Source organism: Cheilinus undulatus, linkage group 6 (genome assembly GCF_018320785.1).
Source record: "Cheilinus undulatus linkage group 6, ASM1832078v1, whole genome shotgun sequence".
Taxonomy (NCBI): domain Eukaryota; kingdom Metazoa; phylum Chordata; class Actinopteri; order Labriformes; family Labridae; genus Cheilinus; species Cheilinus undulatus.
The window spans coordinates 28,518,470-28,542,910 of NC_054870.1; the positions used below are offsets into that span (position 1 = coordinate 28,518,470).

Here is a 24,441-nt window from a genome sequence, read left to right on the forward strand (position 1 = left end):
TTACCAAAGGTAGTTCTGAGATGGTTTCTGGCCAGGATCAGTGAAATATTTTCATCTAAAAAAGAGGTGTAAAGGTAAGAACACAGGAGGTAGGTTATTTTCACCGAGACTTCCATGGATTTGTATTTCTAATAATGTCTCAGTAATATTGTTGCTTGGGCTGAACCTATAGTTTGGTTTTGATCTTGTTTAGGTTCTCTCCCCTTGAGTGTTCTTTTGTTGTTGTTGTTGTGTTTTGTTGTCTCGCTGGTTTGTTTTTCTGAGTGTGAAAGCACTTTGTAAAACCTTGTTTTTAAAAGTGCTATATAAATAAAGTTGTTATTATTATTATTATTATAAATACCCCTTACCCCTTAAATACCCCCTTTGTCTTACTTGACAAAAACATGATTTGAATTGTAGAAAAAGACCCAGATAATTAACTTAAAGTAAATGCCCTAAATTAATATTTATTGGTAAAATAGTCCGTGGTATTACCACAATAATAAGCTAAGCAGAGGTAAAAATTCTCATGCAGAGTGTGTCATACCAGAAAAACATGTTAATATCTTATTATTTGTTATATATTGTATTGTTAATGTAAATATGAAATGTTGGGCCTCTGAACAAAAGTCAGTGCCTCAAAACTGGTCCTCTTTACTGTTTAAGTTCATTTTTTAGTTGCAGCAGGTCTTTTGTAAAGCTTTGTTTCCTTTGTTATTTAATCATTTCAGACCAATCAGAATTGGATGTTATGGTGATGTCATTAGGTGATGTCATGGAGGCCTAATAATGTTGACGACACGATGACGAATTTAGTAAAAACCAGTAGCTGCTCTAAGTAGAACTTGACAGGCCGCAGTGTCAGATGTAGTCAGTTTGACTTTTGTGATCAGGTGGAATCAGTCTCATTAGAGAAAGCTAGAAAAAGTAGAAATAAGACATAAATATCAGAGAGACATAGAAATAACATTTCTTTTAAGAGAATACCACTAATGCTGTTTAGTATAAGTTTCAAAATGCTGAAAATTCTATCATTCTTCCTCTTTTCCTAAGAAGGACCCTCTTGATCCTCTTCTTTAGAGAATTTAGGGTGGCTTTCAAAGGTTCTTTGTTTTATAAGAACACTGAATGCCTGAAGTAGCTTATTTATGAACAGTTGAATACCAGCCTGCCTTTACCTTCTTACTGAAATACCAGAACAAGTCCCACCTCTGCTATTCAGATAGTCTTTCCAGACATGAGGAGAACTTAAAACTCAAAAATGCAGTTATGCTGCTAAGTCAGTGACTTTAAAAAGACATAATTAGATTTTAAATGCAAATGAATTGATCATTTATCATCATCTTATGAATTCAAAAGTAATCTCTGACAAGATGATTCACTCCTGGTCATTGAACTCTTAGCTAAAAGAGGACTAAGCAGAGAGAATGTTAGCAAACCAAGAAATTACCCAATGCTGTTTTCCAGCAATCTCTGCATCATTTAGTTTTAGTTTTTACTAGCAACATATACATTAAGAATTCTGGTACTGAGAAAGCTCTGGTGTAGAGTCAGAATATGTGTAACTGTAGAGAAAAAAGGAAGCAAGGAGTTGGCCGGGTCTAAAAACAGTTCAGGACCTTCTCCTAAAAGATACATCAGCAGGGTGGATCTCTGCTCTAACCTGGTTTTGGACCTACATCATCCTGATAAAGCTTGGTTTTCCCTCTAACTGTTGCATCTTACTGCCCATTAACATCGCACAGCCTGAGTGGGAGGTAACGGTCAGGCACAGAAACCATTAGAGCTGAATGAGAGTGAGCCGAAATGACCTCAAAAGAACAGAACAGTTTAGATGGAGATAAACCAGAGCAGGAAGAGGAGACGAGAGAATAGCAGGGCAGAGCAGAGGGGAGGTGATGGGAGCAGAGCGGAGAGACCCTGCTCAGAGCTCCCTGTCTGTCTGCACAGCAGAGCTGCTGCTGCTCGCACATCTGTTGCACCATCTGGATCCCACCCCCCCACACACCCACCACCCACCCTCAACCACCCTCCCCTTCTCCTATCTTTTTATTTACCTGTGGTTCCCTTCAACAACCAGGGAGCCTGCTGGTACACAGAACAAAGATGGAGGGTATAGAGGGAGGAATGGATGGGGGGGGGGGGGTAAACAAAGGGTTTGTTTCTGGCGCGTGTCGGAAGCACACATGTTGTCTAAAGAGAGCTGACATCAGAGCACAGCAGGAAACTGTGGATGGGGAGGGGATGGAGGGGTGGACGTCCTTTAGTAGCTCGCATCACTTCCTCTCCCCGTGTAACCCAACAGACGAGCTGGATAATTAGCTTTCTTGCTCTCCAAATCCCGCCTCTCTGTCCATCCGTTTGTCCTTCCATCCATCCGCCCCCCCCTCCCTTCTTCTCCGCTCCCTCCCACCTTTTTTTTCAGATATTTTTTTTCATGTTTCTTTTTTGAGTAAACGCATACAGAGCAGCCTCTAGATGATATCAGATATTTGCTTCTCTCTCCGTCCCTCCCTCCCCGCCACGCTTCTTCTCTCCATCCCTCCCCTCCCTCGTTTTTTTCTCTGTTTGTTTCCAGTGCCAGTTCTGCTGTGTTTCTGTGTCCCAGGGTTCTTTTTGGCCTACGCACGGCCAGACGCATTCAAAGCCTGTTCAGCTAATTAGCATTCTTCATGCAACTTTTCCAGCACTGACCAAACTTTGTTGAGTGTACGTGCCTGTGTGTGTCTGTGAGTTTTGTGTTGTTTACTTTGACGCTCTGTGGCATCCAGTTTCTGCCCTCCATGCATCACATATGGCCGTAATCTGGGGACAGAGACTGGTAAGTAAAGGTTTGTGGAGTCTCACTTTGGAGGCATTAAAAAGTGATTAATAATACACTTAAAGATGCCTTGCCAAGTCATGTCATCTTTCTTTTATTCACATTTCTGCTGCACATAAAGAGAGAGAGTCAGTCACTTTTCAGCAAGTAAAAACGTGTTTCGATTTCCTCCGTCATGTCTCTTCCTCTACTTTTCAAAATCTACACCAAAATCTACTGTACGCACAAAACTTCACAAGTGTGAGCTACTTTTCAAAGACTATGAGTCCTTGTTGTTTTTTTGGTTTCAGTTGACTGTAACAGAATGCCGGAGCAGGTGGATCATTCCCTCCATCCAAACGGCAGCCATTGTTATTTTAAAAGAGCAGACATATGTTGGAGAGCGGAACGTGGATCATTTCAAAGGAACGATGAAAGCCCAGTGTTGGATTGTTCAGAAAGAGCCCCCCATGAGCGGATGAGGACGTGGCAGGAAGGGTGGAAAAGGAGAAAGAAAGCGCTTTTTCAAACAAAAATCCCCCTCTTTTTCCTCAATCTCATTTTACCCTCCTCACACACTTTATATTTCTATTCTTCCTCTGTACTTCTGTTTTTCTCTCTGTACATTTCCGCCTGCTGTTTGAACACTTTTGATTTTTAATGTGAATGTCTGTTGACAAAAGCATTTTTGGGAAGACATTCATAGAGACATATGTGTCTCACATTTCTGAGCAGATTTTGTTACAATTAATTTCATTGTTCAGTTTTCACAGTTATGAAGATGTTTTCCTCTGGTGTGTGAGGATTTCAGCTGCTCTGCTCTGGGATAAATATTTTATGTGTAAATAGATGGAGCCAGGATGGTTTCCAGTCATTATTTCTCAGCATAAACAAGAGGATACAGCACAGGTTTAGATTCAGGTTACTTTATTTGTACACGTTTGTAGATAGGCATCAATTATCCATTAGGACACACAATTACAAAACAGATGTAACATTAGATGGCACAGAGAAAACACATGATAAAAATGATAAAAAAAGATAAATGTGCCAAAGGTTCCATCAAACAAGACGTCCAAGTGAGAAATATCAATGCATAAAAGTCAATAAAAATCATTTAGAAATATAACCTCTTGAATTTAGCTAAGTAAAACCCAAGTTTGTGACCAAAATAATAATAAAAAAAAGAGTATGTATGTCAAAACAAGTATTTAAGTGAACCACTGTTGCATGAAAATAATGTTCTACTAGCTTTTAAACAGAAACTTTGTGTCCTGTGCTGATTTTAGTTGCACTAAATTGATCTAGTCACATTTGTTCTTTTACATTTAGGCAAAGTTACTCCTTTCACAAGCCAGGTGGCCTTTTAGTGTCATGTGAAGACAGTTTTTTCTGTGTGAGTTAGCCTCCGGCATTTTTCCTTACAGCACTGAAATCTTTAATTATTTAAATTGAATCATATTTTTGCAGCCAAACAGTGAAGTCCTGATGATAGACCTTTTCCTCTTTGGATGCAGCGTGTTCTGGTTTGACGTCTTCCTGCACCCGAAGGCCCTTAAAACTCTTTCTTTCAGTGTTTTATTTCTTGGAGTGATGCTTTGAGAAGTGGTGTCACGCCGTTCTCCAATCCCTGTGAAAACACCAAAACTAATGTCAGTTCTTTCACCACTTCAAAACCTTTTTAAATGAAGACTCTGCTCAGTGTCAAATGAACCATCCTTCAGTCACCGAGCTGTCTTTCTCACCTGGAGCAGAAGCTAATGTCAGTTTTTAAAGAAGCAGAAACAGCAAACAAGAGCCAGCAAAGTCATAGATCAGGTTTATTTTGATTGGCTGCAGAACTTTAAGTTGATAATATAAGTTAAGGTGATAGAAGTAGATTTTGGCTCATGCTTGTCTAGGGGTTAGGCATCCTGATTCTTGTTGGCATGCAGAGGTAGGATTAATTGTTAGGGGTACATGTCCCTTTAAATGGAGATTTTCCAGAGCCACACCAAGTGTTATGGGAGAATTCCCAGAATGCCTTGCAAATTTTGGGAAAGATGGCTACTCAAGTGATAAAAGATTTGTCTAAATGTAAGTAGTTTTTTGATGATAAAGCCTAAAAATTACAACCAGGGTTGTTTTAATGCATTATAATCCTTTTATATTGAAAAAGCATGCACATGCTGTATTGGGAATGTCAAGTAACGTCATGTCTGTTATGTAAATGCTGTCAAAACTACTCATAACATACCAGGGGTTTTGAAGCATTTTCATTTTATAGAGGAAGATTTCAGCACCGACTCTTGAATCTCTGTTATTAGTGGGAAGGGGGGGTCTCAAAAACAATGTTGGGATAGGAGCGGCGACGCAGAGTGCATATACTGTAAAAACCTTAGATTTTTTTACTCAGTATACAACGCCTGCCTTTTTAAATGTTTGGCTGGAGGTCAAATCAGTTGTTGATCTGTTTTAAGCTCCTACTGGTGTCAAAACATTGCTCATGATTTACAGTTTCAGGAAGTGAATGCTAATTTTTCACAATATAACACTGTGTGCAAGAGCCTGTCATCATTGTTTGAATTTTGAAGACAAAGTGAGGTCTGTGATGCTGGTGACAGCAGAAAAGATTGGCTTTTGTTTTTGACATCAGCTAAACTGCCGGTATCTGGGCTTTTAATGTGTCTTCAGTGCATCCAGGATCCATTGCAGTGACTAAAAGTGCACAAATTCATCACTTGATTGTTTCTGATTACAGTTGGAGAGATGGACGTTCTACTGAGTTCCCAGAATTCCCTGATCAGGAAACTGAAGGAAGAGTGCTGCACGCTTGGAGTCCGACTGGAAGAAGTTACAGAAAATAACAGGTCAGCATTTTCTTTTACACTTTCTGTCGTCAGATTTTCTCAATTCACTCCAAGGTCGCGATTTGCTCGAGGAGCAAAACTCAAACTCAAACCATCTGTTGATATGATACGATACAGTACGGTACGATACAATACAATTTATGGTCGCATAGAGAAATTTGTCTCAGACTGGTTACACACCACATGAAGCCAAATTTGAGGCCAGATCTGCCTCTCTCAATGATCGTGGGAACACACCCCGAGCAGAGGCTCATCGCAAACAGTTATTAGTCTGAATAATCTCCAAGTGTGTTGTGTCAATATGATTATTTTACTGCTCCAAATCACATCGTAGCTTCACAAGCCTTGAATTAGAAATATCAGACATGTTTTATATGTACTGTTCAAGGTTTAAGTGCCTCTGATGGAACGCAACCAGCATTAGCAGCCAGATGTTCGGTACTTTCACCGCTCACAAACATAAACACAACTTTACCTTCATTTCACCTAGGATTTAATCCATATTCTCTTCCTTGTTCTATGATTTTTGCTGCAAATGTAACACATGCCAGGACAGCCTGTTGTGATTGGCACAGCAAGCTGAGAATGTTGATAGTTGTTTATTTTTATTTTATTCTGGAGACAAGTTTGATCACGTAAGATTCTTTGAAATCTCCAGTGTGAGGAATCTTCAATATGAGGTCGCTGGCACATCGGCAGGTGTATGGTCTCCAGTGGTCTGACGGTCTGGCTGAGTCGCCTTGTGTGTGGGCTCAGAGGATTCAAGATGAAGAATCGTTTGAAATTGTCCTCAAGTCTGTAAACACCCACGTTTTTAAAATCCTTTAAGATTTGAAAATCATCTAGTGTATGGCCAGCCTTACCATACACTTGGAGTATTAGGCCAGCACATTTTCCTGCCTTTGCAGAAGAGGCCCCTTCAGATTCTTGAAATGTCTCATTCTTAAATTTGATTTTTAAAATTAAAGGTTTTAAGGTGTCTTTTCTTTTTACTTTTGAGAATTTTCAATTTTAGATGGTACTGAAGATTGACACGTCTGAAATTGCATGAGTTTTGTTGTTTTTTGGGGATCTGCTTTTTCATGTTACTGTTCATGGCACTGTTAATAGTGCATTATGCACATACTCACAAACCATGAAAGAGAGAAAGGGAAGGATGGCCAATAGGGATACTTACATGTAAATGTAGTTCAGACCTGAAACCTCAGTCCTTTAAACACACTATACAGTTAAAGAATGAATGTAAAAAAGACTTTAGTCCTTAGAACAGACTTTAAACTTTGGAAAAAATTGGAAGGAATGTGGATAAACAAAGACAAAGACTTCAATCTTCCTAAAACTCTACAAACTTATGGTAAATATGGCTAATATTTACAGCTTATACAGACTGACATCACATTTGATAAATCGGTCAAAAATTTCTACATCTGTACAGCAAAAAATGGTATTAATCTTCTTTGGTCTGGTATCAAAAAGATCTCCGAAAGTTTTAAATTTGATTTCACGAGGGATGCAGCAACTTTGTACAGGAAAATAACTAGATAAAAACAACTGAACCAAACACAATCCACATGCCAACAGAAAGCAAATACTGATACAAACCAAAAAACACTGAACACATTGATTTTCTGGTTCAGATTCACTGAAGCAGATAGTTTCTCTTGTATTTATTCAAAAAATTGGTCTCATGTACAAAGGGTGTCCTGATGTGTCTCTCATAAAAGTAGCATTCTTGATTTCTTTGTTAAAAAAATTATTCACATTCCCCAGTACCCATTATTCCAGTCATACATAACACATGATGCCAAAACACAGTACTTTCAAAATTAAAGTTTAATTCAGTAACCCAATGGTTTAACTTATAAGACTTAGTATTTTGAAACTCAAACCTGAAGCATTTTCTCCTTAAAAACAACAGCAAGTGCTCTCAGTTATTTCTTTCATTTTTTTCACCTTTCTAATTCAGACTGGTATCTTAGGAACATTTTTATCATCTGGGTCTAAATGTACTTACCCGTCACCCGTCACTTGTGTGATTGCTCACTTGTTTATTCTCTGTCTGTTGGACGTCCATGTCCTCATGTCATGAAGCTTCATCCATCAGGCTGTTTGGATGGAGCATCATGTCCACACACTCCACACTGCCTCCCAGTCTGACCTGTTTTCTTGTTAACCTGATGCTACAGTAGTCACAGCAGGCCTGCACAGCTCTCCATCTGGGCTGCCTGTATTTCTGTGTGCATTTGTGTATTGTATGTGTGTGACAGTGACCCTGGGCCCAGTGTCCTGTCAGCTGTTGTAGCTGTGCTGCACATTAGTCACATGACAGCCCCCAATCTGGCCCTGCCAGACCGCTCTGGCCTCAGCAGCAACACAAAACGTACACAACAAAGGATTCTGTGTACTCTGGTGTGGACGGACATCGATATCAGACACTCAGTAACTGATCAGAACTTGTTGTGTTGTGTAAAAGCAGGATTTTATGTAAACGCTGAAACACCAACACGAACGCTCATACCTATCCTCTGCCGTCTGTGTGTGTTGTGTAGTTTAGCAGCCGTGTGGTGTTGGTGTGTTTTGAGCCTCAGGCTGTTTGAGCTCCTGGAGCTGAAGCCCAGTGTAGCGGTTAAAGTCCTGCTGGATAGCCTCAGTCAGGCTAAGTGAGGTTACACACTGGCAGTTGCAGCAACATAAACGAGAAATGTGTGCTCAAAGTATTTTTCTGTTGTTAGCCGGAGTGAGCGCCCCATGTGGCCTTCTCCTACTGATGCTGTAATGTGTATCAGAACGGACAAAGCCAGTCATGGGAGTATGTGGTTTAAGGGGCTGTATTTATCCTGCATACTCATAGTGGAAAAAATACCTGATTATTGTTTGGATTTAGAGTTTTCCACCTTCACTTTAGATATAAACTAACTACAAAACTTGAATAATGTTACAGAAAGCAATAATGCCATCCTCAAACATGACAGCAGAGGATATGCACATCTGTTCACTTCATCTCTTAACTTATTGTGAGCTGTATTTTACCTGGCATTCAATTTATTTTTGTGAAACAATCTTTATATCAATTCTGTATATCTAGCATAACTCAGTTTTTAATCTACAAATGCTGGCTTTTTTGGTACACTTACTGTTAAATTTATTAAAACTGAGGTGATGTATTTATGTGTGTTTAGAAGTGAGATGGAGCAGCTCATCCTGGAGAAACAACACCTTGAGGAGACAGTGAAGAGTCTGAGAGCTCGCTGCTCCGACATGGAAGAACAGTGTGTCCAACACGGCCGCATGCACCAGCGCATGAAGGAAAGGTACAAAAAAAAAACCCAAAAACAATGCACACAACTAAACGTTTTCATATACGGTTTATCTTACTTTTAAACCCATACAGTGGTAGACAATTTGGTTCTTTGGTTCTGAGGCATCATATGAGTAATAAACTAGCAAGTATCCAACAATCAAACAAATATTATTTATATTCAGTCAAGAAATAATTTGTCTGTGCTTTTTTAAGAATTTTTGCCTCTTTGCTCGAAAACCTTTTACATGTGTTTAAAAAAACTGCAGGTATGGCTGGATGATCAGTGGTTTACTTAGCTGACTTTATTATGAGAGATTGGTGTTCACATTCTAGTCAGAGCACAATGAGTATCCAGTGTGGGCCCTTGGGCAAGGTCCTTAACCCCAGGAACACCTGTCCTAAATGTAAGTTACTTTGGATAAAAGCATCTGCTAAATAACATTAAGACATTGAAGTTTTTCTTTTGATTGTTCACCAAGGTGTGACTAGAGCTGGACACTTTAGAAAAATATCGAATTGTGATGATTTTGACTGTATTGCAAATTGGACAGAAATTGATGTATTGAAGGGAGTTATTGTTTTTATGTCATTCTCATATTTAATAAGAACGCGCAAAAAAGTAGGATTTTTTTAGACTATTCTAAAACATTGCCTGAGGATGATTGCATGATCTGTAATACATAACATCTCTGCTGCAAAAAAAAAAGTTTTAAAATGCTATTTGACCCAAATTTCAGTTTGAAGGAATAATGCACGTTCTGCAATTTGAAAATTGCAGCAGGCCATATTACGATTTAATCTAATTTTTGATTAATTGCCCAGCCCTATTTGGTGTGTGTGTCCTGGGTAGTATACTATGCAACAGCATCTCAATAGGCAGTTGCCATCATCCTAAAGGGATACTTCAACATTTTGGCAAATTTGCTCATTGCCATAATTCCTATAGTCTTAGTAACAGGTTCATTACCTTCAGTTGTCAGTGCAAGCTATTTTTAGATCGCCGCTGCCGAGTTCAGACCTGCTGTGCCAACTCCGTCTGCTTAAATTGAGTTAAGACAAAGACTATAGGAATTATGGCAATGGGCGAATTTTCCAAAATGTTGAAGTATCCCTCTAACTGCCAGTGGAGCCAGCTGGTGAATCAAACTCATGCTGAGGCCAATCAGGAGAAGAGCAAAAAACTTCTCTACTGCGAAGAAAAACTTTCAGTGCTACTCTTTGCTCTTCTTTATTTGAAGAAATATTGCCCAGTGTAATTAAGAACTGTTGCTATTGCTGTGTCTGAGCTAATTGCCAGTTGCCTTTGCATACTGGCTTACCGTACAACTAAACTCTGCCTGTAGCTACTGCATTGTTCTCCTGAAGCGACACCGATTGGTTGAATTATTCTCAGACCAGGCACAAACGTTTCTGCTTGTAACTTTGAAAGATGGATCTGCCTGATGACAGACATGGAATCTGGCCACTCCATTGGCTTTGCATGGTAAAGTATTTGGCTGAAGGCTGTGCACCAAAAACACAATGTGCACTTTAATTCATAGTGATTTTCACTATAAGCGGTTTACTGAACAGCGGTCTCTGAATTGGTAATATTTTTAGTTACTCAAGCTTCACATTAAACTGCTTATATAACACACCAACTTTTCACATAATGCGCTAATAATAATAATGAAACAATTCATTAGTTTCAGACTTCCATGATTCATTTATAAAGATGCACAGAGGGCATTAAATGTATAGCATTCACAACAACTCCTCTTACCTGCACTAATAAAACTATAGACTATAGAAAAAGCCTGAGTCACATCAGCCGTTCAGTTACTGAAGGGGGATGTTGGAGTCAGTTAATGGTAGACACCCCATTTAAAAACTCAGTCTCAAACTAACTTCATCAATCTAGTAAAGCCAAAGGGATGGACCTGAGGTGAGTCTTAAGCCTCCTGGCAAACAAATACACCGCTTTCCACATTATTAAGTAAATGGCATTTTCTCTTATTTTCCTAAATATTAATGCAAATGACAGTCAGAATAATTTTCAACTCAGAGCATAATTCAGATGTTTTTGAACAAACTTCATAATGATAACCATTATTTTAAAAAAAATAAAAACCTCAAAATGCACTGTTCCACATTATTATGCAAAACAGAGTTTTAAAAGATTTTATAGGTTGTTAAGAACTGAGAATGGTCATTCATAGAATTTGCAGCATTAGGAGGTCATATTTACTGAAATCAAAAGCTATTTCAATCAAAAACATCTTAACAGGCAAAGTAACATGTTAACATAGGAGTCCTTCTTTGATATCACCTTTCTTTCTTGAATCCATTGAACTTGCGAGTTTTTGCAAAGTTTCTGATTGAATTTCTTTGCAGGATGTCAGAATAGCCTCCCAGAGCTGCTGTTTTGATGTGAACTGCTTCCCACCCTCATATATCTTTAGCTTGAGGATGCTCCAAAGGTTCTCAACAGGGTTGAGGTCAGGGGAGGATGTGGGCCACACCATGAGTTTCTCTCCTTTTATGCCCATAGCAGCCAATGACTCAGAGGTATTCTTGCAGCATGAGATGGTGCGTTGTCATGTATGAAGATAATTTTGCTACAGAAGGCACTGCTCTTCTTTTTGTACCATAGAAGAAAGTGGTCAGTTACTTTATGAATCATGGAAGAAAGTGGTCAGTCAGAAACTCTATATACTTTGCCGAGATCATTTTCACACCTCCAGGGACCCTAAAGGGGCCTACCAGCTCGCTCCTCATGAATCCCGCCCAAAACATAACTCCGCCACATCCTTGCTGACGTCACAGCCTTGTTGGGACATGGTGGCCATCCACCAACCATCCACTACTCCTCCATCTGGACCATCCAGGGTTGCATGGCACTCATCAGTAAACAAGACTGTTTGAAAATGAGTCTTCATGTATTTCTGGTCCCACTGTAACCATTTCTGCTTGTGAGCACTGGATAGGGGCGGCTAAATAGTAGGTTTATACACAACTGCAAGCCTCTGGAGGATCCTACACCTTGAGGTTGGTGGGACTCCAGAGGCACCAGCAGCTTCAAATATCTGTTTGCTGCTTTGTAATGGCATTTTAGCAGTTGCTCTCTTAATCTGATAAATTGTCTGTCAGAAACCCTTCTCATTATGTCTTTATCTGCATGAACCCGTCTGTGCTCTGAATCAGCCACAAATTTCTTCACAGTACGATGATCACAATTAATTTTTCGTGAAATATCTAATGTGTTCATACCTTGTCCAAGACATTGTACTATTTGAGGCTTTTTGGCAGCAGAGAGATCCTTTATCTTTCCAATATTGCTTGAAACCTGTGGCCTGCTTAATAATGTGGAACAGTGCATTTTGAAGTTTTTATTTAAAAAAAAAATAACGGTTATTATTATGAAGTTTGTTAAAAAAAAACATTGAATTATGCTCTAATGGCTGATGACTTGAAAAATATTCTGTCATTTGCATTAATATTTAGGAAAATAAGAGAAAAATGACATTTGCTTAATAATGTGGAAAGAGGTATAGTCATAGTCATATCAGCCATGCCCCAATTATTCATATTATTGGAACCAAAACAATTAAGTCTTAAAAAATCATCGGGTGCCCTTAAAGACAATAATTATTTTGACCATATTTTGTTTTGAACAAGGCTGGAACCATGTTTATTTGTACTGTAAGAAAGGGCATTTCACCATGGGATTTGTATGTACCTCCTGGTGCTTCTGCACACAGCTTAAAGTAAACACTCAAGGCTCGCGCTCACTGTAGTATAATATAGTCTTTTTAAAACGTAAACCCCTTTTCTAAAAAGAGAATTACCTTTTTATAATTGTGGAAATAGGCAAGAATATGCAAAAAAAGGCAGAAACAGATTAGGAGTGTAAAAAGTGACAAAAATGGGATGAGCCTGTAAAAAAATGGCAAAATGGATTAGGAGTGGGAAAAAAAGTGCTAAAAATGGAACAAGCTTGGAAAAAAAGGGTAAAAAGTGGCATAATTGAATAGGAGTGGAAAAAAAAGTATAAAAATTGTTTTAAACCTTGGGGAAAAAGTGGCAAAGTTGAATAGGAGTGGAAAAAGTAGCAAAAATGGAATTAGCCTGGAAAGTGGTAAAATGGTTAAAAAAAATGAACTAAAGTGATTTAAAAAAGTGTGATAAAGCAGCACAAATTGTTAAAAAGATAAGAACAAAAGTGGCAATGGGTGAAAAACTGCAAAATTAGTTAAATATGGCAAAATAGTGGCAAAAATGGGCAAGATGTGGCAAAAAATTATAAAAAGGGCGAAGTGTCTTAAATAGATTAAGAATGGACATTAGCAGCAGAGCTTCTGATCCAAGACACATTCGTTAATATCATCAATAAATCACAGCGCTCATTCCCTGGGTTTGTCAGGGGCCTAGCCAAGTCTTTGGACAGGCCTGAGTTTACCCCTTCCTTAAAACAGGAAAATGTTCAAGTTAGGTTTTAAAACGACAAGTTTAAGTTTTCACAGGCTATCTTGATGAATAATCACAAACACAGAATATCATTTAAGTGAAAGACTTTATATGGAACCTTTTTGCTACATTTACCATACAAAGTATAGCTAAGTAATGTGTTTGTCTTTTTCACATTGTACACCATTAAGATGAGTCAAATCTAATGTGCATAATTATATATACAGCAGCTAACTGTGAGCATCAAGAGGTAGTGTTTTGCAAACTGTGGTACAAACCTTAACTTAGAAGCTGTTTTGAATGTGCTTAAGGGCTGCGGGATAATCCTAAAAAGCACTAATGTCAACATATCTAACCTGACGTACAGAGAAAAAATAAGAAGGCCTCTACCCAAATAATCCAACAGAAAATGTTTTAAATTTTTAACCTGTATTGTAAGGGAACGTTATCATGGATGGTATAGTAGATGTAAACACTCTCATTTAGTTTTAAAAGCTGCAGTAAAAGTGGGTCCATCGTGGTCTTGAGCCGTAGTATCTTAATGTGTGTTTGAGTTGCGGGGGTCTCTTTCTCCCCAAGTGTGGAGCCCAGTTGGTGTGTGTCTCCACAGGGCTCCTGGCATCCAGCCTGGCTCTGCCAACGTGGGCGAGGATGTGTGGGTGTTGTTGCCCCTCTCTGCAGGATCTCTACCCCACTGCCCTCCCACCTCCCTTCCCAACTCCACCTTCCTCTTACGCAAAAGCAAACACACACTCACTCACTAGCTCACCCTTTTCTCCTGCTCCATCACTGACACTACATATTGTCTACCACCCACCGGCGTTAACCTGTCGGCACTCAGACGCTGCCAAAAAAACACAAAGTTTACCAAGTCACAGCTGTCCTCTGCTCGCGTGTGACTCTCTTTGTGAAGTTTAGAGAGAAAAATAATCTAAGTTGTCATGGAGTGTGAATACCATGAATAATCTGTATGTTTCCACGCATATGTTGCAGTGGTATTTTTATGTGTTTTGTGTGTGTGTTTGTGTGTATGGGTAGCTATTGCATGTTCTCAGGAGGTTTAGCAGAGTAGGAATCTGGCTGCCAAAAGTGGATTGGCTGGGAAGTTGGCACCTAACTTCTCTCTTCTCCCAACTGAACCACGATAATCACTCTTGGCATTTAGTGAGTTTTATTTTCTGCTTTGACACTTACTTGGTTGATGAATCCTCCTGATATTTAAAAATCTCCTGAGTTTAGTTCTACATGAGGTCACTTTTGAATAACTGCACAGCCACTTGACCACGTATTTGTGTTTAATTTTTGATAGAAATGGAGAACATTTAGGGATGCATTTATCATTGAGCTGCAAGTATGTGTATTTTTGGACTGTATGTATCATGTTTTAGGTGATTTATTGTAAGGAGAGCAGAGATAAGGGAGAGACGGGGAGGCAAGAGAGGTATGACTCATGTTTACGGTGATCCACGTTGCAGCTGGTGCTTGGTTTTTCAGTATGTATGTCTGGTACTGATCGTACTCCTGGGGCAAAAGTAGAAAACTTGAAAACCTGCCACATATATATTCTTATCGTACTGCTTTTAGCTATAACTAATAAAAAAATAGATGAACAGCATTCATTAGGGCTGCGTTACAGCCATGTATCACAGTGTGTGATGTCTGAATTAAGCTGTAGAGGCAGGACTGAACTTTGTAGATCTGTGCCTGTGTATTTGCAGTTATGTGTATCAAGTGTGCATATTTGTGTAGAAGCGGCTACGTCAGTATCTCTACATATGGTACTCCTCTCAAACTGAATTACACGCATGTTCTGGTAGTCCTCGCTGCATGTGTGTGCGTGTGTCTGTTTCCATACATTGGGTATATGTTAGTTGGTCCCTGCAGGCCCTGAGCACTTGGTGGGCGCCCTGCCGCGCCGCTTGGGGGTTAAGGTGTACGTGTTAACAAGCTGGTGCAAGTGGGTTCAATATCCAGCGCCCCGCCCCTCCCCACAGCCTCTCCATCGGCCTGCAATCTGTGCTGCGAAGAGCGGCAACAGCGCACCACGCACAAAACATTTGGAAAATCAGCTTGATTTATTTTTACATGGGCAAGCTGATTGCCAAACTACACAGGGGTTTTAGCACACAATGTTTTGCTTCAACATTTAATTATTTATTTCGCTATGTCTATGTTGTTGTTTTTTGCCTGAAAATGAAGGAAGAGAAGGGAGGGTTGGAGACAGAGCAGGAAAGCACCGAGTTAGGGAAGATGTAAAGCCAGTTTACGTAAATGATTGATTTAAAGGTTGCATGGGCATTACATAGAAAATGAATGAAATTAAATGATCACTCACTTAGAAATATTAAGGTCTAATGTGTAGTCAACATGAGGGAACACAACTGCATGTGTTTGCAGAACAGATTTAGTTTAACTCACAGATCTACTTTTTTATCTTTAAGAATTTTTGTTTGACTGCTGACATTTTATTTAATTGTAACCTTTTTATGCTGCTTATTCTGAGGAATAGAAAGGTTGTTGATAAGAGCATGATGGGAATTATCTGTTAAAAATTACATGTCTAAAAGTAACCAAAATACAAAACCTGAAAAAAGAAATTCATTGATTGATAAGTTATTCTAGCATTCTGTTTTAAGCAGAAGGCAGGATCTCAGCGGTTCAACTAAAAAGCCCTCCTTTAATAAAAATAATAAAAATAACCCTCATCATGTGAGCTGTAAAAGCACAGGACTAGGCACTCTTTATCATACCATTCCTTCTGAAAAGAGCCTGAATGGGGGTGGTTTTGTTTTCAAGCATGACCATGATTCAAAGTGCATTAATGCAGTAAAATAATTCTGTAGAGAAAAACAGCTGATGAGAAACACTCATAGTTCAGGAGTTACATAGATTGTTCAGGAACATATGAACAGAGAAAGAAATAAAAACACCAACTTCAGACATGTAAAGACAATCTCTGGGGCGTGCTGATTTAATAGCGACGCCTTGTGTAATATACCAAAAATCTACAAGACTGTCTCCTGGAAAGAGCTCAAGGTGTGCAAGTAAAAGGGAAGTCACACTGCTTGCTGACTTTTCCTGTGGATGCCTTTGTTTTTTTCAAAATTATATGTGAATATTTATATTTTATGAAAAAAAGAGTGATATAATTATCATCCTTGAACAGTTAAAACAAAAAAGCTAGCGCTGGCCTGAGACCTTTGCCCAGTACTGTAGGCTGACATCTTCTTTGGGTTTAGACAAAAGCAAAAGTGGAGTTATGGATATTTTAGAGAGAAACACATGAATGCTCATGAAATCTAGTAAATGTTTAAATTTGGTAAACGCTCAGAACAAAAAAAATCTTAAATAAGTTTCAAAAAACAAGATGTTTTTGATGAAGGCACGAGGGTGTCTGTAGTAATGCACTTAGTCTTCACTTTTGATGGGAACATTATTCTTTAAGCTTTACCTGAAAAATAGAAATATAAAACTATTTTCTTAGTATGTCTTTAATAAAGCGATGTGAAAATACAGGAAGACATTTAACCCCTGCTATTATTTCTTAGGACAGACAGATTGATGACAGTAAGAATTAGGAAATATCCAAAAAAAAGAAAAGGTGTTTTCTTCTCCTGTTTTCGTTTCCTGTCACTGAAGCTTATCTCTCTCCTCTTATTCTCTTTTTTGTCTTATTTTGCTTTCCTCTTCGCCCTTCTCTTGTTTGAACTTTCCTTCTCTTCCTGTCCCCCGTCTCTTCTCCCCTCTGCTTGTTGTATCGAACACCATACAACCTTTCCTCACCTCACAGCTGCTGGCAGGCTGTTTCACCAATTATCACTATGCATGTACACTCTGAGGTCACGCACACATGCGCGCACACACGACAGACCGACATAACACCAACGTTTGCTTAACCACACACAGTGACAGCAGAGTGTGTTTGTCAGCCCACGGTGTGTGTGTGCATGTACTGTGTGTGTTTGTGTGAGCTCCGAGCTCTCGGTGCAGCCCTTTAAGGCGAGCAGCAACATATACGCAGATGTGCCTGTAGATCCACAGGCTTCACTGGGCCATATGGCCTCCACCAAGAAAGATGGTGCGTGCGTCTGGAGGAGGGAGGGAGGGATGGAGCGAAGGATGGAGGAGGGATGGAGGAGGGATGGAGGGCCATGTGTGGTATGAGCTGTGCAAGCAGTTGTTGAAGTATGTATGCCTGTGGATGTGTGCGTGTTTGCACCAGAGGCTCCAGGAGATTGGTTAATGGAACAAATGGTCGCGGCGGGCCGGGGAAGAAGGAACAGGCTTGCTGCTACCGCGGGCGGACAGCGCGCCCCGGGCGAGGGCTGCTTCATCTGGGCTCCTGCCACATGCACACTCACACACACACACACACACTCACACCCCCACACACACACACACCCCTCTGTCAGACCCTCTTCTCACTCCCCCCACCCCCCATACACACAGTGTGCTGCCATGCCCCAGAAGCAAAAGGACGCAAAAACTTTTCATTTGCAAATGAAGCTGGCAGAGGCCAGGCAGAAGAAACAGGACAGCCTTCATTTGTCTCATCTGTGTTTGTGAGCATTTAATGAGTTACAACTGTGTGTGTGAAGAGATGAGCTGAAGGAGAGGGCGATGATGACAGAGAGTGATGTAGAAAGAGACGATGAATTAGGCCTGGTGAGAGGTGGAGAGTTTACACTCTTATGATTGTTAGATTTGTAATATACGCCTCTCTTTATTACACCAATACATTTCTGCATCTCAGATGTGCACTCTTTAAACTATTAGTCACTTTCTCACTCCAAAAACAGCGGATCTTACTTGTCAGCTTCTTTCCTGTTGAAGGGGATGAGTTTGTCACAGAAATGGCAGAATGTAACCTGAAACTTCTGCTCCTTCTTGAGCGATCTGTTCAAATTTATCACAGTCTAAACTAAATGACTGCAACTATGGGACACCCTCAAAAAAAGAGGTAGAGTTTAGTCCACTCTTTATTTTTCCCCGTCTCTCTCTCTCATGCTCATGTTCTCACCTCTGGATGGCGCTGATCAGTCATCCTCTCCTCCCCTTCATCCTCCTCTCCTTTTCTCTCTCATCGTCCCTGTCTCTGCGTTGCCCAGCTGGCTTCTGTAGCCGGGAGCGACTGCAGGGCGGCCTGCTGAAAGAGCATTGTCAAACGGTGGCTTTACAGCTCTATCACACACACACAAACACACACAGACGCACAGATTTGCAGCTCAGATGTCGGGCTGTAGCCAGAGGCTTGCAAGCTGGAGCGTTAACAGTGCAAAGCGTCATATCTCGAGCCCCAGTCAGTGACACTCGCTAACACTACTTTATAAAAGTACAACCAGAGAGTGAGTGCAGAAACACCTGCCCCTTCTTTAGAAAAATGTTGAAAGTCACAACAGTAAAATCCGTTTAATGCCGGGAAAGCAAAGGCGAGACTAAAAGAGTCAGGAGGCCTCCCGGCAGCAAACACTTTGACATAGAGGAACTGATAAAAACAGCCTGCAGCAGAACAAAAACCTCTGTTAATGCAGTGATGAATGTCAGCTAGTGTGTGCGGTGAACTTTATTTTTTTACAGTCTAATACACTCAGGATAGGAATCTGTGAAGATCATACAAATCTGTGTTCCTGTTAAGATTGCAAAGGACTTTTTATTTGACTTTTTGTTTCTATTCTGTGAATTCAGGTTAAACTTTTCCAACCTTCACACTAATACTCACTCACTCCCACCGGCTCGAAGACAAAAAAATCCTTCAACTCCAAACTGTGGGAGAAAAATCTTACTGCACGAAGTCTCATCAGTTTTTTATTTTTTATTTTTCATACCTTTAAAGTTCTGATTGTTTTTCTCTCTGAATAAAAAAGACAGATATTTCTAAAGTCCAAAGAAAAAACTAACTATTCTAAAAAAGACAATATAGAAAATAAAAAATAAATGCTGTTACCTGGACTCAAGTCATGTCTAACTGAGGATTTACATTTAATAATTTTGTATTGTATTACTGTATTTTGCATTATATCCTGATGTGAAAATCAGGGAAAAAGAGCTAAGGATACACAGCAATGTCAGAAAGTACAGAACATTTTTGGAAGTCATTACAGTGCTTTAGATTTTGAAAGTTTTATTCATCATGCCGTTGTCTAAACTGGCATGTTCATTTCTGTTTCTAAACATTTCACTTCAATAGGCATTTGAAACCATATTGTCACAGCAAAAACATCAGCTAACAGTATGTGATTTTCTTTTTAATATAAATTTATAATCGATATTTAGTTCATTGACATTTTTATTCAGGGAATTAAAAAACCCGAAGACACTGGAAAATGCAGAAAAAAATATTTACAAGAAAGTCAGTCAGTACAATATGTGAAAAAGACAGAAAAGGGACAGAAGCAAATGAATTAATTAAAAAAAACTCTTTAGAATTAGATTAGGAAAGCAAAGCAAAATATCATAATTAGATTTTTATCATTTTATATTTAAGAGAAGAAGCAGCCAACAATCTTTTCCTTCCTTTAACTAGAGCACAGGGAGGGTTCAATCCATGCTGACCCCCACTTTACTAAACATGCTCTAAAATCCAGACATGCTCCCTGAGCTAAACTATAACTAAAAAACTTTCCTGTCTAGGTCTAAATTTTAGTAATGTCTTCTTTTTCCTTCTCACCGCTGCGCTCAGCTCTGCTGGAGAGCAGCAGGCAAAGAGACAAAGAAGTTCTCACACAGGGAGCATCACAGATGATTTTTAAATATTGATTTATCAGTTGAATGATTGATAATCTTCATGTTGTGTTTGCCTGCTGTGATGTGGCGCTGGGAGGTCACTAAGCCCCACTTCAGCCGCCCAACATTTGTCTCAGCAGCAGTAGACTTTATAGCTGCAATTTAATCTTTTATGAGATGTAAATAAAAGATCCTTGCCTCTGTTTTAAAACAGAAAAAATGTAAAAAAAAAAAAAAAAATCAATCTGGTGTTGTGAAATTACAAATGTAACGCCGTCTTTGATTTTTATACTGAAAGGAAATAAGCCTGACTGATGCTTTTTCTTTAGTCCTAGATCACAATACAAAAAAATGAATGAAACATCTTAAGATGAAAAACAAATGTACATGTCTTTTCTTTTGCATTAGAATTAATGATTAAATTTGCACTTTTTAAACTTTTGCTGTTCATAAAATAGTTCCCATTAGTGTATACGACATACAGACGCTCATCTTTTTGTTGTATTTCTGACCTGCAAAGGACGAGTAGCTGAAATGTTTTGTTGTAAACAAAAGTCATGTTGGCTCATTTTCAAACAGTAAAATGATTAAAATTAAATTTTCCCACAAAAGCAGAGTAAGATGAATAAAAGTCACAGGTATCCAAATAGAAATGCAGGAGCAGATCAAATAACGGTGAGGGTGTCGTGTTTCAGTCTCATCCTGATCTAAACACACAGTGTCACCGATCGTGTTCTCATGTCAAACGTTCACGTTAGCAAAAGCAACAACTGGCGTGACAGGTTGGTGGAGGAGAGAGGGGCATGGCCTTAAGACACGTTCATGCACACATTCTTTAGTGCAGTTGTGAACTAGCCAAGATTTCACCGAGCGCTGGGGTGTGAGGGTGGTGGTGGGCCTGGGATTGGGCGAAATATGGTTTTGTGTGTGAGTGTGTGTGTGGCAGCTGCAGCCTTCATGCCCCTGGCAGTGTTGTTGTAACCAGGCAAGCCAAGGCCGTCTGCCTGCATTCTTCACCCCCCCGGCCCCCTGCTCGCTACAAACACACACAGACAAGCATGCAAGTTCAGTTTGTTGAGTGTTTTGTAGAGATTTTCATCAACTCTAAATGGTGCAAGTTTTCCTTTTGTTTTGATTTTCAAGCGCAGGTTTTCCTGTTTTTCAAAGTCAGATTTTCTATATTTTCTTCGTCCACAAATAAATAAAGAAAAAAATCACCATACTTAACTTACAGTGTCCCTTGATGTAAAGCATGCAGAGTGGTTATTTTTAGAAATCCAAGCAGAATGTCATTTGATAATGTATGCACCGACCAATAAATATTTTCTTTGAAGTGACACACTCCACTAGCTGATTTGTTTAGTAATAAAACTGCTCACATTCATATGGGGCTTTTGAATGACAGACCTGAAAGCTGCTTCCAGATCTTCTTTTTCTATTACCGTATCTGCGTTCCTCTTATGTGACGTTATTGCTCTCCCTTTGGACTGAGCCTTTAGGACATATGCTCCCACCTGTAAATAAATATGCAAACAGACAACAGAGTTTAGACACTAGCTGTGGGCTACGACTGATGTATACCGCAGAGAGGTAACTGTGTCTGCGCGTGTGTTGTAATTAATCTCCTTAGTAGCTGCAGTCAATAGAGAGTGTGGTGGTTCGAGGTGCAGATTGTGAGCAGAGTTTGATTATCAGGCTGTCAGGGGAAATTACTGCAAAGTGCCTCGCAGCAAAACTTGCTTTTTATTATGTCTGCTGCTGGAGAGAAAAACACACTCAGTGCTAGGCTGATCTAGAAGCAGGCGTTTTTAAGAGGAGGTTTTTCAGAAAGAGAAGGTGTGCTTGTTGTGGGATCCAGCAGGTGGTGTCCTTTCACCAGGTCAGCAGGGAAGCTCTCCCTCTCTAACCCGGGCACCTCCTCTTTCCCAGCCAGAAGCAGCAGCGGGCAGCAGGGAGGCAGCGAAGTGACGACTCTAGCCTCTTTATTTCTCCACCCCGACCTACGCCTCACCCCTCGTGCTGCAAACTGTCAGCTCTCATTTTTCACCCTCTGCAGATCCTCTTCACCTCCACATCCATTTATCTGTCTCAGCTGTCAGTCCATCCATGAATCCAGCCAAGCTTCCTTCTTTGCTCACCATTTCCAGGCAGCGGGGCAGAGGCCAGCCAGCCTGCAGGATGTGTGTGAGTGTGTGTGGCAGTGCCCGAGCATTAAGCCGTATTAAGCCCTAATTAATGAGTGTGCCAGTCGATAGAGGCCAGTTATTGGATTTGCTGCTTTAGCTGCTGGAAGGAGTGCTGCTGCAGTCACACACACATCCTCCCCTCTCTCTGAGGCGGGGTGTCTAAGGTGAGACGAGGGTTGGATTAGAGAGAGTGTGTGTTGTTGTATAAGAAGGCCAGAGGTTGGCTGCTCTCTGACCAGACAAACTGTGTGTGTTTGTTTGTGTGTGTGTGCCAGGGTTCAAGCTTTACTTACTGCATTACATAAACCTCCAGCTTACAACCTGCAGCTTTAAACATCCCGGGCCACGACCCGGCACACTGAATTACTGGCTTCCTGTTCGGCTTGCTCGCCGTCAGACGGGTACGTGTGAAAGTCTGCTGGCACTTAGCAGCTGAGTTTGGACTGAAATGACAGAAATTTGTCTCATTTGGAGTTAATTTAACACAGTTGGAGCCATTTCTCCAACATAATTGTATTGTACTGCGGTATAACTCTGTTTATCTGCAAATGTTGCCAATAAGTTCTCATTTAGATCAGAAGTTTGCTCTCAGATATGATGAAAATCAAAACATTTCTCTGAATGTAAACTCCATCAGATATACACATTAGAGCTAAAGTTTGTTTTGACTGTGGAGCTAAAATGCTTTGCCAAGTCAAAAATAACCCTCGTAACATCAGAGTTAGTGCTGTGACCTGGACAAAGGGGCTTAAAATGACTAGGTTGTGAGGTTTAAAGGTGTGGATGTGTCCTATGATGCAGCCTATTTTCATTAAACAGTATTTGAACTCAGTTTCACTTACATATGAGAGGAAATTATTATAAACATATTAACAGGAGTCATGGAAAAGCTGGAAAAGAGCTGATCGGTTTCACAAAAGAAAGAGAGAAAAGGCTGGAAGTCCTGGAAAATCCTGCACTGTCCTGAAAGTGCAAGATTACTGAGGCATTCTCCTCATTTTTCCCCCAAAAAGATGACATTTTCATCCAAAAGAGCTAAATTACATCAAGGATAATAGTTGATATGTAATTGTATTAAAAACATAGTATAACACTCCCACATCACATTAATTAAATAGCATTTTAAGCACAAAGCCCACAGTTCTCAAAAAGAAAGCAATTGCACACAATGTGAAATGCAGGGTATTGAAAGAGAGCATAAGAGAACAACAATTAAAGGTAATTTTAAAGAAAATGAAAGGTTGTTAATGCCCCAAACATTACTGAAACACTTTTGCCATACATGTGCACATGTATTTGCATTTTACTATAATCATCATTTATAGGCTTGTAGGGGTTCATAATTGTAGCCATAGACTTCACATCTTATGACTCAGATTTCTACAGAAAAGAACATATTGATGTTCCTGTCAAAGCTGCTAAATTGTCACTTAAAATGTCTTGGAAAATGATCTCTAAAAAAAAAAAAAGAGTGGGAATCCTGCTTTAACTTGAAGTAATATGTGTTAATTATTTAGTGTTTCATCTACCCCCATTAAATAAACCCCTTTTTTAAATTATATACTTATTTTTATTTGAAATGTTGGCAATTAAATTGACAATTTGGCCAAAAAACAGGACACATTTTCTCACATTTACCTCTATTGGAATGTAATCATGTTGATAAATTGGATTTTGGTTACAGATCAACAAGGACACTGTTTCTGGAAAGTGAGGAGAATTTTTTTAGGCATAAATTTAAAATTCTGTAATCAACATACACAAAATGGGCAGAAATCTTGTGACAGATAAATCATGTCGAATAAAGCCAAAAGTATGTTCAGTCCTTATAAATTCAGATAATCAGTGCACAGTACTTTTCCTAATCGATGGTAGTTTTCAGCTGAACTTTAAGGATGTCTATGGCATGTTATGTAAAACCAGAGAGCAACAACTTCATGTTCTTTGAATAGATACAAAATTAAACCCTCTAAAACGTCACATCAGTCTCTCGCTGCAGTGAAAGTGTAAAACTCCTCTTGGCAGATAATATCGATGCATCTCCTACTTTACAAACCTGGAGTGGATTTTAGAACTGGCTAGTTATCAGCATAATATCTCCCAGAAAACTGGATATATTCTCCTTAATGAGAAGTTTATTTGTGGTGCATCTAA

The 24,441-nt window shown here is 39.6% G+C and overlaps 1 protein-coding gene across 5 annotated transcripts in view; it reads left to right on the plus strand.

The window, feature by feature from the left end:
* sdccag8 (SHH signaling and ciliogenesis regulator sdccag8) overlaps positions 1-24,441 on the plus strand; it is a 73,651-nt gene that overhangs the window by 40,472 nt on the left and 8,738 nt on the right. For all 5 annotated transcript variants that reach the window (XR_005992006.1, XM_041789336.1, XM_041789337.1 and 2 more), the window contains exons 15-16: positions 5,523-5,631; positions 8,811-8,942. Coding sequence is in view for 4 of the 5 variants with exons in the window: in XM_041789336.1 (XP_041645270.1) it covers positions 5,523-5,631; positions 8,811-8,942 (241 nt within the window). In the remaining variant the exon portion in view is untranslated. The remainder of the gene's footprint in view (positions 1-5,522; positions 5,632-8,810; positions 8,943-24,441) is intronic.